At 36.6% G+C, this 16,294-nt stretch overlaps 1 protein-coding gene across 3 annotated transcripts in view; it reads right to left on the bottom strand.

Annotated features, from left to right (window-relative positions):
* Nucleotides 1-570: 570 nt before the first annotated feature.
* SNX4 (sorting nexin 4) overlaps nucleotides 571-16,294 on the bottom strand; it is a 68,858-nt gene continuing 53,134 nt past the window's right edge. For all 3 annotated transcript variants that reach the window (XM_004373605.3, XM_023728777.1, XM_023728776.1), the window contains 6 exons: nucleotides 15,588-15,653; nucleotides 10,955-11,044; nucleotides 9,253-9,352; nucleotides 6,264-6,409; nucleotides 5,239-5,353; nucleotides 571-1,724 (listed from right to left, as the gene is read on the bottom strand). In XM_004373605.3, the coding sequence (XP_004373662.1) occupies nucleotides 1,677-1,724; nucleotides 5,239-5,353; nucleotides 6,264-6,409; nucleotides 9,253-9,352; nucleotides 10,955-11,044; nucleotides 15,588-15,653 (565 nt within the window). In that variant the 3' untranslated portion in view covers nucleotides 571-1,676. The remainder of the gene's footprint in view (nucleotides 1,725-5,238; nucleotides 5,354-6,263; nucleotides 6,410-9,252; nucleotides 9,353-10,954; nucleotides 11,045-15,587; nucleotides 15,654-16,294) is intronic.

Here is a 16,294-nt window from a genome sequence, read left to right as displayed (position 1 = left end):
TTCTTAAAGAAATAATTGTGCTATCAAATGAGACTTTTTTTAACTTAAAGAGTAAAAATATATTCCTAAATTTTTATCCTAAGCTACTCAATGACATCTTTTGGTGTCCAATTTTCAAAATCCACCCAAGTCAAGATCTTCCTAGTTAAATATACATATAGCCAAGGGTATATTTGTGTATTTTGGAGACAATAATATTATTTTTTAAAAATTCATCATTTTAAAACATTGGTAACAACAAACCAAACCAAAAACCAAACCCGTTGCCATCGAGTCAATTCTGACTCATAGCGACCCTATAGGACAGAGCAGAACTGCCCCATAGAGTTTCCAAGGAGTGCCTGGTGGATTCGAACTGCCAACCTTTTGGATAACAGCCGAGCGCTTTAACCACTGTGCCACCCGTGCTCCTTTTAAAACATACTAGCTTCTAGAAAATAACAACAGATGCTATTTACATCCTTGGATTTCATTTAAAAAAAAAAGAAACGTAATATGGCATGTATTTTCTCACAGAGCATCAGATACTAATATGTATGGCTCATCAAGCTAAAATAAGAATCATAAAAATCAGCATAATCATTTATTTATTGTATGTTTGGCAAACAGCACAAAAATCCAGTAACATTTTAAACATGTAAAAAAGTCAAATGCTAAACTGGTTTTTTTACATAATTAGAAACAACGAGTACACATTTAAGATTCTGCAAAGCTCGCAAAATAAGGATGCTTGGCTTCTGAACATACAGCATGAAAACACACACACACGTAAAAAAAAAAAAACAATATAATTTATTTTTACAAAAACTACAGCCAAGCAATAGAAAAGAAGGATGTTAATAATGAAGATACTAACATATATCGTTTATTACATACATCTTATACACTGAAATGCTACATCTCGTACCCTGAAATGCCATGTGGAGAGAGCCAAGCAGAGTAAAGTTAGGCTCATCACCGAGGTTAAGAATTTTTTTAGAAGAATTTAATTCTTAGACATAACATACTCAATTAAAACATTCTATTTAGTGATTTCTGGATCATAACAATGTATTCCACTATATATCTGAGAAGTTGAGTCTTCTTTGCTGGCAGTATAAAATTTTTGACCAGTATCAAAATTCTGGTAAAACACAAATTGAAGGCATTTTCTAGTGTATGCAAATATTACAGGGGGCATCAATGAATGTGGGAGAAAATCTTAGATTTCACACTAAGTTTCTGCTGAGCTTTGTCAAACCAAATGGCTCTACAAGGCAAGAAAAATAACCCCTTATAACATATTGGTAAAGACTGGAATTCAATCTTAGGAAAAAAAATCCCTGTATTACAGATCTGAAACAGCTGGCGTTGAAACGAGCATCCAGAAATTAGCTAACATACTGACATCCAGTCATTGGTTCAGAAGCCCGATAAACAATCTGTTGGTGTATATTATCAAATTAACTTTTTGGAATCAGCACCCGTCCCCAAAACCTCAATCATAATATTAATCTTCATTAAAATACATCCTTTTTGTGCTATATTAACACAACTACAGTCAGGTTAAAGGAAGTTGACTTTACTGAACTTATTGTACATTTTTTGTGTACACTGGGTGGCAACTTAAATTTCTTTTATTTACTTGTGCTTTTGTTTTGGGATACTTTGACTGAAGAGAAATTCATTTCACAGGATTACATCTTGCTAAAACATTCCTTAGCATTGGTCCAAACTTGAATTCCCTAAAAAAAAAAAAAAAAAGGAACTTTAAAATGTGATTCTGGAAGGACTCTGAAAACCAAAGTAGCTGGCTTACTGATATGCTAAGTTCTGCATTTTGGAATAATTAACAAGAAGTCCAGCAAATCGGACATTATTTCTAGCAATGGCTAATATAAGCTACTGTCTAATGCTTCTGAAAAGTAAGACAATCCTTGTGTGAGCCTATCTTCAAAATGGAGAAACTTCTACTTGGAAAAGTAAATTTACAAGGTTCATATAACAAACTCATTTACTCATACGACATACTCATTTCTATTTGTAAACCAAACAAGTTTTCAGGCAGTTTCTCTGTGTAATATTACAAACAAACCAAAACAACAACTTTATTTATAAGTCTAGTAATTAAATACAAATTAATGAGTTATTAAAAGATTAGTCTAGTAACTAAACTTTTTGATAAAAATAATTATGTACTAAATTACTGAATCTCTCTCAGTGGTTCTGGCAAGTCTACTTAGCAAAAAGCTATACAGATGGCCGAATATGCTTAAATAAAAATGCATGTTTGTAAAGATGCAACAGTAAAACCTAAGGAAGTGGTAGAAACAATGCTTTTTTTCCCCCGATAAACAAGATACATATTTTCCAATGACGGCTAATTTACAGAAAAAGAACTTTTTCTTTAATACTTAAGCATCAAAGTGTGTCAATATCTATTGAGGCATCAAACAATAGAAGAAAATTCAAGAATCCTTTTAGTTTCTTTCCTCCCTGCCAGAATACAAAAGGAAAGAAAAAAAAAAAATCCTTAAAAATGTTTCAGATTGGCTGGATAAAGTAGTATCTAATGGAGTGTTATTCAGTTGTTAGGAGAAGATAGATCTTAGGCCCCATCACAGTGAGATGTTTATGATACATCAAGTGAAAAAACAAAAACTACACAATAGTTTATATAATGCAATCCTGCTTATGTGGAGAAAAGTATATCGTTTATATATCTAAATGGTTGTACACATACAAAAAAGTCTGGGAGGATATACACAAAGTTGTAACAATGAACTTTCAAAGGAGGATTTTAGGGAGACTTTTTCCTTAATATAATGCTTCTGGATTATTTGGAATTTCTGCAATGAATGTATCTGTTATTTTTATAATAATAATAAATTTTTTAAATCCAGAGAGATAAAGTAGCTTAAAAATCCATTAAATATTTTAAGTCTCAGCAGAAACTGAACCTGCTTGGTTCAACAAATTAGACAATTCACTATCAAGAAGATTGATCTAAAAATAATAATAATAAAATAAACACTCAGAAATGCTATTTGATTTTTAAATGCCAATATTAATACTTTTGATTACTTTTTTTTTGGTTTGGTTTATTACTACCGTAATTTAGTAATTTGATCATATTCAATTAACTCTTTGAATAGCTGACATTAAAATGAAGCATGAGACATTATGAAAGTTAATACCAGAAGAAATATACAAAACATTTATCCCAGAAAAACGAACATTAATCTTGACTTCTGGTACTTAACTTTAGGTTTCTAAAGAAAAGGACACTGTAGATTGTCAAATATAAAAATCTAGTACAGTTAGCTAAGAAAACGAAACGTGCGGAAACTTCATAGTACTGTCCTCGGGAAGTAAGGTAGACAAAAGTATGTCCAAATACATCTATAGTGATTGATAGCTTGTTTATTCAGTGATTCAATTTCTAGCACCCTCAGTCACCCTACCCTAAACAAAGGGGAGAAAAAGGCCTTTGGAGCCTTTATATAAAAGGTCCTGCATTTTTACTTTGTAAAAGGAGTGGGAGATCACAAAGACCTTTTTAATAAGTCTTTTATATGAAAAACCCAACTCCAAACACCTTTGTTATCTGATCTCTCAGACCAGCAGAGATTAAAAAAGGCCGCTTGGAAAGAAGACTATAAATGTCAAGCACCCCAGCAGCAGGCAAGAAGTGGGAGTTGACAGGAGACAGCAACAGGGACACAAATACCACCAAACCACAATACCCACAACTTTTGCATTTGCAGATTTTAACTTCTCTTAAGTGACTCAAAAGGTTGACAATGTGCATTCACTTAGGGTTCTGCGAGGTACAAACATGAATTTACCTCCACCAAGAGAAAGCCATTTAGCTAGTGACTAAGCTTGGTGTTTACATGTCAAAATACCTTTGTTCTCTGCTGCTAGTGCCGATGATATAAGTGAAAAGGTCTAGGCACGTGATGGCTTAGCTAGAAAATAAAACTTCAGAATAGATTAAGGCATAAAAGGGGTATATGTGTTTATAGGACTGTGATTTTTTTTCCCCTAAGGAGGTCTTTATAAGTATGGGAATTCTTCTCACTATATAATTTAGGGAGATGATGTGTGTTAAATTGCTTGAAAAATTATGAAGTGCTAAACAAATGTAAAGTACCGGTACCACCTGGTAGTCCACACAGGCAGATGCTGGGTTATGAAAAAGAGGTTAAGAGTTTTTTTTTTTTCTAGCTATCTATTTATTGTGCTTTGGGTGAAAGTTCACAGAGCAAATCAGCTTCTCATTCAAAAATTTATACACAAATTGCTTCATGACATTGGTTGCAATCCCTGCATTACGTCAGCACTCTCCCCCTTTCCCTTTCCACCCTGAGTTCCCCGGTTACATTCATCTAGTTTTCCTGTCCCTTCCCACCTTCTCATCTTTTCTTTTTTTTTTGGTCAGGTGTTGCCCATTTTGTCTTGTATACTTGATTGATCTAAGGGACACGTTCCTCACGTGTTTTATAGGCCTGCCTAATCTTTGGCTGAAAGGTGAACTTCGGGAGTGGCTTCAGTTCTGAGTTAGAAGGGTGTCCAGGGGCTATAGTCTCGCAAGGGGGTTCCTCCAGTCTCCATCAGACCAGTAAGTCTGGTCTTTTTCGTGAATTTGATCTTTTGTTGTACATTTTCCCCCCGGCTCTGTCCCAAGATCCTCTGTTGTAATCCCAGTCAGAGCAATAAATATTCTATATTTTCTTATTAAAGAAATCTTTTAGAAAGACTTCCACCATCGTCAAAACACTTATCTTCGCAAGAATAAGCTTTAATTTTCACATCTTTCACTATAGGTGGTTATTATCTACATGAAGGCTTTACTGTCGAAACAAACTGTATCATAACCACATTTCCCCAAAATAATGATTATGCTATTTCTCAGTCAAAGTATACCCATCAGTATCAGAAATGCTACTTTACTGCCTTGTCCAAGAATATCATATTATCAAGGTAATGTTGTTGGTATATATTTTCAAATACAAGTTTTCAATGGGGCACACAAACTTGGAACTTTAGATGAGTGGAGACTCAGTAACTGACATTTTGGTTGTAACACTTCTTTCAAAATTCAGTAGAGAAGTTGAGAAACATTCAGGAAGGGGAGAAGAATGGGCTTTAAAAATGCAAATCATGAATTCTTTGGTCCAGATAAGAGAATTTAGTCTTAAAGAAATGTGTTAACACTTACAAATATACCTATATCTTCACTGAAACCAAACCTACCTTTTTGCACATACTGATCTGCATGACTGCATAGCTAATGAGGGCCTCCTTTAAATCACGGTTCTTTTGTTCTTTGAAGCGTTCAATATCAGCCCAAGCATTTTTCACAAATTCTCTGAAAGAAAAGGTATAGTCATTATTATTCTTATTTAAATTAAGTAAACTGTGTATTATAAATTCAAGTAACTACTTCTCATTTGAGCTGGTTTTTAATTGTCTTCATACAAAGCAAAGCTACTGTTTATGTAAGACAGTTCTTTTACTCCTCCTAAAAATTATAGTGGGGAAAATGAAGCAGACAAACAGTAAGTCTTCTACATTTTAGTAATTTATATTTTTGTCACAAGGACTCTACATTTAAATTATTCCTATAAAACAGATGCAGATGCCTCTTTGAACCAGTTCATAAGCCTAATAGATACCGCATGAAATGCCTTCCTGGGCATAGGAAAACATGTATCTTTATGACAAAACAGATTATGAATCACGTTTATTTATCAAGTACTTCTTTTAAATGGCGGCTAGAGTTCTAAAAATTCTAGAAGCATTGATCTTTTAACCTCTATTTGTGAAAATTTACTTTGACTTACTGGCTGCCAATGGCTCTAAAAATTAACAAAACCACCTCAAATACTAATGACACACTCTCAATCTGCCTTGGCCTACTCACTGACTGTCAGGTGAAAACAACAATAAGGAAAACAGATCTTTGAGAACCAAATTTCTACAAATATTTGTGCTGATGCCAACCCTATGTAAGATTTTGGGACAAAAAAGATAAAAAAGACATGGTCACTGACTCTGAAGAGCTCATAATTTAGCCAGGGATACAGTCACAAAGAACAACCAACCACTATGGTCGCCTGAGAGGATAAGAGGTTTTGCCATCGAGAATGATCAGGCTTTCTTTAATGAGGAAGAAAACAGGGCAGAGGAAACGTGCAAAGGACAGAAATCATGAGAAGTATAGGAAAATAACGTAATTATGAAAGGAAACTCTTTGTTAAACATCTCAGCATTTTTACCTGCCTTCCAGATTTTTAGATTTTAGCTGTTGTTCTCCTTCATTTATTTGTTCTTCTAGCACCTTTATTCTGGCTTCTTTCTGCTCTGGAGTTTCTTGACCAAAGAGCTTGGTAGTCATTCCCTTCAAAGAGAATGTTCTCACAGTCTAAGAGGGAAGAGAAAACATGTGACATTTTCCCCCAGTTCAGACAGCAGTACCAAAAGCCTTACCACCAAGGGATTCCTAACACCGTTTCTAACACTGAAATAATATGGAAGAGTCAAAAAGGGAAAACAATTCAAACCGAAGTGGTTTTTTTTAGGTTTTAAATAAAAGTTTACAGTTCAAGTTACTTTCTCATACAAAACTTTATACATACACTGCTATGTGACCCTAGTTGCGCTCCCCATACTGTGACGGCACACTCTCCCTTTCCACCCTGGATTTCCCGTGTCCGTTCAACCAGCTCCTGTCCCTTTCTGCCTTCTCATCTCGCCTCCAGACAGGAGCTGCCCATTTAGTCTCATGTATCTACTTGAGCTAAGAAGCACTCTTCATGAGTATCATTTAATGTCTTATAGTCCAGTCTAATCTTTGTCAGAAGATTTGGCTTCGGGAATGGTTTTAGTTTTGGGCTAACAGAGAGTCTGGGGGCCATGTCTTCCAGGGTCCCTCCAGTCCCAGTTAGACCATTAAGTCTGGTCTTTTTACTAGAATTTGAGTTATGTACCCTACTCTTCTCCTGCTCCATCAGGGACCCTCTGTTGTGTTCCCTGTCAGGGTGGTCACTGGTGGTAGCTGAGCACCATCTAGTTCTTCTGGTCTCAGGCTGATGCAGTCTCTGGTTTATGTGGCCCTTTCTGCCTCTTGGGCTAATATTTTCCTTGTGTCTTTAGTGTTCTTCATTCTCCTTTGCTCCAGGTGGGTTGGGACCATTGATGCACCTTAGATGGCCGCTTGCTAGCTTCAAACCGAACTTCTTAACTGAATGGAAAAGTTCCAAGTAAAGTATTGGGCAAGTTATTTCTTACTTTATACTGGTGGTCATGTTTGTTTAATTACTCTATGACATAAAAAATACATAAAATTCAATAGGCAGCTATGGAAATAAACCAAAACTAAAGAAGCATATTTAAAATCTGTATAGAATCTGTACTGAAACTTGGGCATCTATTACTAAAACAGGATGCCTCAAGCCTAGCACTGCAGGATAGGCTCAAGCTTCGTTGCTTTAACATTTCCACACTCTCTGGAGTTTATCAAGGGAAACACTTCTCTCTCTTCATGTGTAGAAGTAGAGAACCAAGCTCCCAGAATATGGCCTGAGAATCTCCTCTGAGTTTTAAAATAAATCAGGGGCCAGTCTATACATGTTTCACGGTCACAGGTGTTTTCCAAGATACATGACTTTTCATGGATGTAGGAAGTGCTGAGACTATGGAAAAAGCACTTTAGAATCTAAAGCACTGAACACTTGCCATTTCAACTATTTACATATGCAATTCGGTGACATGAATTACACTCACATGTTGTACAACCATCACCACTATCTATTTCCAATTTTTTTCATCACCCTTGACAGAAACGTGGTATCCCTTAAGTAACAACTCCGTTTCCCTCCTAAAGCACTTTAAAAAAAATTTTTTTAAATTGTGTTTTAGGTGAAAGTTTACACAGCAAATTAGGTTCCCCTTTAACAATCTTTATACAGATCGTTCTGTGATGTTGGTTACAGTTTTCACAACATGTAGCGTTCTCACTATTTCTATTCTGTCTGCTCTGTTTCCAGTGATCTAGCTTCCCTTCCACTCCTTGCCTTCTCATCTTCGCTTGGGCAAATGTGGACTGTTTGGTCTCATAGAATTGATTGTTAAAGGGAGCACATTACTCACGGGTGATACTGTTTGTTTTATAAGCCAATCTATTTGGTTGAAAGGTGACCTCCAGGAGTAGCTTCAGTTCCAAGTTCAAAGGGTATCTTAAGGCGATAGTCTCAGGGGTTCCGCTAGTCTCTATTGGTCCAGTAGGTCTGGCCTTTTTTAAGGGATTTGAATTTTGTTCTATGTTTTTCTCCCATTCTACCTGGGACCTTCGATTGTGTCCCTGGTCAGAACAGTTGGCAGCGGCAGCCAGGCATCATCTAGTTCTTCTTGTCTAAGGTTAGAAGAGGCCGTGGTTCATGTGGGCTATTAGTCCTGTAGACTACTTTCTTTGAGTCTCGGTTTCCTTCTTTCTCTCTTGCTCCAGATGAGTACGGACCAATAGCTGAATCTTAGATGGCTACTCGCAAGCTTCTAAGACCCTAGACGCTACTCACCAAACTAGGGTGTAGAACAGTATCTTTATGAACTATGTTATGCCAACTGACTAAGTTGTCCCACAAGACCCTTAAAGCACTTTTTAACTGTGAAGTTATGGATAAAGACATGGTGGCACAATCACTGCTTCACTACTTCCGGAATGTATGCTCTCACCAGGACAGCTAATTTATTCCAGTGGAAGAGCTGGACAGTATGAGGCTGATTATAAAAAGATCTAAGTCTCATGCAATAAGATGCGGACTTTCTTCACAAGTACTCACCACAGGCACTAAAGAATCAAGCACAAAAAGCTCCTTGTTAGGAGACATGCCCTGATCTAATTGGCAAAGGCTTTTCAAAGTAAACAAAATCTGCTACACAATACCTCGCAAAATTAAACCTTACAGGGCTCATTATCTCAATCCCAGAGAAGAATGTTTTTTCACTTGGACGTAATCAGAATTTAGATAGCATTCATTACACAGAGCGATGTTGGCGAAATTTCTTACAATACTATATAGTTCAAGGTTTTAATAGCTTACATCTTTTTATACCAAGATCGCAACCCAAAGAATTATAAAGCCACTCACAAATTATTTCCTTGCAAAAGCTACTGGCATCCTGAGTATTATAACTGCATCACATTCCACATTAAGGTTTGCTATAATAGTACCAGAGACCTGAAGAGCTAAATGGAAAAACACTCACCCCAGTTGCCAATTCCTCACATTGCTGCTTCTTGGATGCTAAGTCCTGTGCAGCCATCTCCAAATCATACTGCATAAGTTCATGTTTCCTACACACAGCCCTAGGGATGAAAAAACGTGCTGCCATTTAATTTTTTGGCTTCTCTTTAAACATGTATAAATTTTTTTTTTGGATGGGATTGAGAACATTCACTTTATACTTAAAAATAAATACACAGTAATCCCCCTTCATCCACGGTTTCACTTTCCATGGTTTCAGTTACCCTCGGTCAACCATGGTATGAAAATGTTAAATGAGTACATAACATGATGAACTCTCGAGCTATTGCATTCCATCATTCACGTAAGATTCATTACAGTATATTGTTTTAACTATTCTATTTTATTATTAGTTATTATTGCTAATCTCTTGCTGTGTCTAATTTATAAATTAAACTTTATTATAGGTATATATGTATAGAACAAAACACAGTATCTACAGGGTTTGGTACTATCCACGGTTTCAGGCATCCACCAGGGTTCTTGGAATGTATCCCCTGCAGATAAGGGGTGACTACTGTACCGTTAGCACATACGTAAAATATTTTTCTGACATAGGAACTAACGCTATAATCTCAGAACTGAGTATCTGTTGAAAGAATAATGTCTCAAAGCTTTCTTCTTCATTTAGAAATGTCTATCAGTTTTTACTATTACATAATTGATGCTCACTGTAAAAAAAAAAAAAAAAGATTCTAATACGGGAATGCACAAAAGAAAAGAAAGTTTCCAAAACTCTTTCTTTTGCCTAATACCACTCCCCAGACATAAGCTGTGTTAACAGATGGCATGTATCTGTCCAGACTTTAACAAGGAATTTACAAATACACACACCCCAAGTCTCACTTAACTTTATGCCATGTTGATACACATTAACACTGTTTATAATTTTTAAGAGCTGTACAGAATTCCACTGGGAATAGCAACTTTGTTTTGCTTGGTGACTGGAAGATACCCTGACGGAGCTTCCTGCTACTCAAAGCTCTCCAAGGAGAAAGGCCAACATCACACAGAGATGTTTTCACACCAGCTACTGAACAGCTACAGGAATACTGCCCCTTCTGGTTACTAACAGAACTCTCATACTGCTTTTCAGAGTGACAAGAAAACCGACCCAAAGTGGCTAGGACCCAAAGCCACCTATTCCAAGAAAATTACTCATTTTTTAAAATTGGACAGCAAAAACTTTATCACATACAATTCCATACCAGAGAATTCTGTTTGGCTCTGTAGGAGATACCAAAAAACAGAAGACAAATTCCTTGACATCAAGGAAGTTTTACAATCTTACCGAGAAACTCAGGCATGTGAAAAAAACTACAGAATAGAAATGGCAATATACAACCTAGTGAGGGGCTACATACACTCAATGTGTATTTTGCTTCCAGCCTTCAAACTGAAAAAAGGTAGAAGGGACAACATCAAGACAGACCTGATGCCTGAGACTGGCAGGTCTTATCAATGTAATGTTTCAAAGGGCTTGTCTTAAATTCCCACGCCTAGCACACTGCAACACAGAGAGCGATACAGTGAGACCTCATTGAATATCGGAGTGAATGAACTTACCGAAAGAAAAGAGACCTTACTGCTTGTATTCCACAGTAGCATATGAAGAGAGTGGTGATCAGCCACTGGACTGGATCTGGAACTTGTATTATACTTACCGTAGTGCTTCTGCATAAAAAAGATACTCTTTTAACTGATCTGCATAATGTTCTTCATCTTCCAAAATATCATCAATAGAAGATGCATACCTGTTTTAAAAAGCATTGCATAAATAGAGTAACTTTCATTGGGATATTAAGTATTAATGTTCTAAAGATGTGCTATGCTTTCCAAGGTGTGGTCCACAGATGGTTACCCATCAGTGACAAAGTATACAGAAAAGAATAAGCATTTATAAACATTTACAGCCATTTGCAATTACCGTGAAAAAGTTACTGAATTCTATCAAAAAGCTTTGGTCAGCAATGGTTTGGAAATAAAAAACAAAACAAAAAACGGTCCTCCTCACAGGTAGCTTAAGAAACACTGTAAAACTGTAATATTTTCTGGTCAAAGATATTATAAAAGGGCAATAAAATCTGTGGAAAGAACAGAAGTTAAATAGAAGAATATAACTGGTGTACCCACGTTCCTGACAGCAACTATTTACAGCAATGCCAAAAAGCTATAAAAGGAAAAGTAGGGCAAGTACAGATTACAGAAGATTTTAGGGGCCTTCCCTTACACGAATTCTCAGCAGCAGCCTCTGCTTGATGAGGACAGCCCCCTTGTCAGCATGCCATGCTCCTTCGTGCACCTGAGTCTTCACTTGCACAGCAGTGTGACTGCCGTCCACACTGCTTCTCCAAATCCACCCAGCGCCTACCTCAACACCTCTGTGAAGTTGTCTCAGACTATTTTATTTTAGTCCTTATTCATCACTCTACTTCTGATTTCTTATCAACAATGTAGAACAAATTTTAGAAAAGTAGTGTTTTGTGTGCTGGTTTCACTTCTCTGATCACACTGTAAATTCCGTAAGGATGTGGGCTACATCACGTGCTTGCTTCTGTACGGCGTAACAGGCATCCCTCTTTCAAACTCATTCCGATCTCTTGGCATGGGAATAAAAGAAAAATGTATGTTTTATGTCTCCAGCCTTGCTTCATATAGGCAAGTAAACAAAGTTTACTGAAGTTGTAAAAATAAATAAACCTAATAAGGTTCATTTACAAAGTGATGTGCTTGCAGGATTTATAAAGGGATGCAAAGTACATATTCTGTAATTACAGACTTACATCTGTTACAGTAGGGAATGTCTTCTATGTGTTATGTTAACCACTGACAAACGTCTTGACAATCACTGTTAAGAGCAGGAAAAACTGCCAATGGCTCATAAATCTATGATTCTGGAAGAGTTAATGCTAAGAAAACAAACGAAAAAGAGAAACCACAGGGCTGGTGGCTTGAAGATAGGAAGCAAAGATACACTGGCACCTCCTTGGGTGCAGAAGTATAAATGACAGACTTTCAGATTATCAGTGCTGAGAATAATCTAACACTTTAATTAATCAACTGGAAGGGACAATTCTAAATTCTTACAGATATAGAAATACTAAACCACCAAAATGCAGGGAAGACTTCTCAGGGTTAAACAAGCTACCTGAAAAAACAGTCAGTTAGCTTGAATATGGCCTAATGAAAAGTAGTATTCAGATAAAATAATGTCCCCAAATGTTGACTGGATGCCTTCTAGGCTAAAAGCTAGAAGTTAACAAAGGGACACAAGAGCCACTGTTAACAGTCCAGTATGTTGCTGAGACCCAAACAGTCCACAAAATTCTAGATATTGTCCAAAGGAGTATTTTTTTAAAGTAGTAATTGTTATTTCACTTTTGTACAAAACCACACAGTGTCACGCTGGAACATTTATCCACTCTGATCACCCATCTGAAGAAAGACATAACGGAGTGGAGGAGATCTAGGAAACTAGTAGTGGGATAAAGAAACGAAAGCTGAGTTTTGTGTACATTCCTAAATCTATAAATTCACATCTGCTTGCTAACTTTTAATGGCTTGTCAGTCACTGGTAAATCTTATCCTAGCTTTCCTTCCTGATGTGAGTAGCTCGCAGGTTTCTAAATCAATCTGTATCTCTTACATTTAAAACTGCCCCGAAGCCTTCCCCAGGATACGTTCCTAGCTCTGAATCGCTACAGAGAAAAACAAAGAACCATGCTGCACTAGGAATGATGACTTGCTCCCTGCTCTGCTGCTGTTAGCTATGTGACTCTGAACCAGTTCTTTTCTGTTCTTTCTCTGACTTGCTCTCCCTCGTAAGGATTCTGCGTTCAAAGACAGGCTGGACGATCACCTGGCATAGATGCCATCAAGTGGATTCTGCATCACACAGGTGGCTGGACTAAGAGCCCTTGAAGATCACTTTCTTTGTGCTGTTTTTTCCACAGGAAACATTTTCTTCTCTCTCGTGGCCTCTGGGTTGTGTGATGCTTAGGCAACTCTTTCCTATTCCTTTCTGGTTTTTTAATTCACCTTTTTGTTCCAAAGTACTTTTGTGGCTTCGTTTTTTTTTTTGTCTCTTTACATATCTTTGATCCATCTGGAAATAATTCTAGTTTGGCATAAAACACGGACCCAGCTTCTGCTTTTTTTTCCAAAAAGCTAGCCAGTGGGATGCTTCAGATAGCACTGCGGTCATTAGTCTGTGGGCTAACATTTGAGTATCCATATGCACTTGATACAGCAGGCATTCGATATGTGTTTACAAAACTGAATAATGCTCACTGGCAATTTTTAATTTTTAAATTACTTACTGCGGTAAAAACTGTACACAGTGACATGCCCAGATCTTAGAATAAAGATGGGTGTTGTGCATCACCTGACCCCAGTCGAGATACAGAACAATATCAGCTCCCCGTAAAGTTCCCTCCTCTCCTCTGCCAGTCACTCCCCACTCCGTGAACGTGACTTCTGATTTCTATTGCCATAGATTAGTTTTGTCTGTTCTTCAACGTCATATAAATGGAATTATATAAAATGTAATCTTCAGTGTCTGGTTTCTTTTTGCTCAACTTGTTTTCAAGATTCATCCTTTTTGTTGTGTCTATTAATAGGTGATTTCATTTTACTGCTGAATATTCTCTGAACATGCCCACAATTTGTTTATCCATTCTGTTACTGATAAACATTTTGGTTCTTTTCTGTTTGGATCTGTTAAAAATAAAGTGGCTATAAACAATCTTCTACAAGTTTTTTTTTTTTTTTTTTTTTTGGGAGGGAGCGTGTATTTTCATTTCTCTTGGATAAATACCTAGGCACAGAATGCTGGTGTATGTTTACTTTAGAAGAAACTGGCAAACGGTTTTTCAAAGTGGTGCAGTGATTGAGGGCTACGGTGTGCTAAGGCTGCTAACCAAAAGGTCGGCAGTTTGAATCCACCAGCCACTCCTTGGACACCCTATGGGGCAGTTCTACTCTGTCCTATAGCGTCGCTATCAGTCGGAACCGACTCGACAGCAATGGGTTTTTTTTGTTATACCATTTACACTTCCATCAGCCATGCGGAGAGTTTCAGTTGATGCATATCCTTACCAATATTCACTATTCTCAAGTTTTCCTAATTTTAGCCATTCTAGTATCTGTGAAATAGTATCTTGTTATGGTCTCAATTTGCAGTCCCCTGATGACTGACGTTATGCATCTTTTCACAGCACCATTTGTTGAAATGGACTACTGTATTTTTACGCAAATAACACACCCGTTCTCCATTTGTTAAAGAAAATCACCACAGCGCACTGATGAAAATACCTCATGGGAGGAGGGTGCGGTTGGCAAACAAACATAGAAAGCTCATGTTACATGTGTAAAAATATGGTAATATAAGTGTGGGTCTATTTCTTGACTCTATTCTATTCCATTATCTTTATCATTACTTTAGTAAGGCTTGAAATTAGGTAGTATATTCTAGTTTTGTTTTTTTTTCCCCAAGCTTGGTTTGGCTACTCTAGGTTCTTTGTATTTCCACATAAATTTTAGAATTAGTTTACCAATTTATACTTTAAAAAGCCTACTGGAATTCTGATTGGAACTGCATTGATTCTACAATCAATTTTGCGAGAATGTACATCTGAACAATACTGAGTCTTCCAATCCACAAACATGGTTTATTTTTCCATTTATTTAGGTCTTCTTTAATTTCTCTTAGTAATGTTTTATACAGTTTTTAGTGTAAAGGCCTTTCGTATCTTTCATTAAATAAATCCCTAAGTATTATGCTTTTAATGCTATTGTAAATATTGTTTCTTAAATTTCATTTTCTTTCCCACGTGTTCTTAGTATATAAGAACAATTGATTTGTATATAATGACATTGTATCTTGCAATCTTAAATTTGTTAGTTCTATAGTGTTTCTGGTGATCCCTTATGATTTTCTATGTAAATGATCCTGTTGACTGCAAGTAAAGATGGTTTACTTCTTTTCTAATATTTATGCCTTGTATTTAATTTTCTTGCCTCACTGCACTGACTAGAACCTCCAGTACAATCTTCAATAGAAGTGGCGAGAGCAGACAACCTTGCCTTGTTCTTGAGCTTAGGGAGAACGTTTCAATACTTCACTACTAAGTATGATATTAGCTATGAGGAAATTCCCTTTTATTCCTAGTTCAATGAATTTTTATGACTGGGTGTTGAAATCTGTCCAATGCTTTTTTCTACAAGTATTGAAGAGTTACCATTATTTCACCACCAAACTTCACATCAGGTTTTTCATTAAATTCTCCAGGTACTTACACATCCATATGGTGACCAGCACTCTGTAGTCCATCACCCATTTCTTTTTCTATGGCACTCCATTCACTAGGAAGAAAAAGATAAAACCAAAAACATAATGAATTAGAATGACAGAATATTAATTACTTGAATCTTTTATGCGATTTGTTTCTAACTAGTTTTTAAACAAGGTGCAGTATCTACATTTAGATTTATTTTCTGTGACTCAAATATGCTGCCTTCCTCTTAACCTTAACAACTAAATGCAAGTGAAGGTTTGAAAATGTTAGTTCAGAAGTTGATATTTGGTACTACTGAGTGCAAGATAAGTATGCAAAACAGCTTTTGCTTATAGACATCATTCTCAGCTGGGGTGCATATTTAAATCAACTGTGGAGTCCCTGGGTGGTACAAATGGTTAACATATTTGGCTGCTAACTGAAAGGCTGGAGGTTCAAGTCTACCCAGAAGTACCTCAGAAGAAAGACCTGGTGATCTACATGCAAAAAATCAGCCATTGAAAATGTTACGGAGCACAGTTCTACTCTGACACACATGTGGTCACCACGAATCAGAACTGACTTGACGACAATCATTGTTGGTGGAGCCATTAAAAAATAAGGATGTTGGTCCTATTCTTGATCTTCTCAAATCAGACTCTGGGGGATAGAGCTGAAGTATGTTATTTTTAAAAGCTCCATGAACAATTCTGATGAACACACCTGTTT

This window comes from Trichechus manatus, unplaced genomic scaffold (genome assembly GCF_000243295.1).
Source record: "Trichechus manatus latirostris isolate Lorelei unplaced genomic scaffold, TriManLat1.0 scaffold00026, whole genome shotgun sequence".
NCBI classification, from domain to species: domain Eukaryota; kingdom Metazoa; phylum Chordata; class Mammalia; order Sirenia; family Trichechidae; genus Trichechus; species Trichechus manatus.
This window is presented reverse-complemented; position numbering and strand designations above follow the sequence as displayed.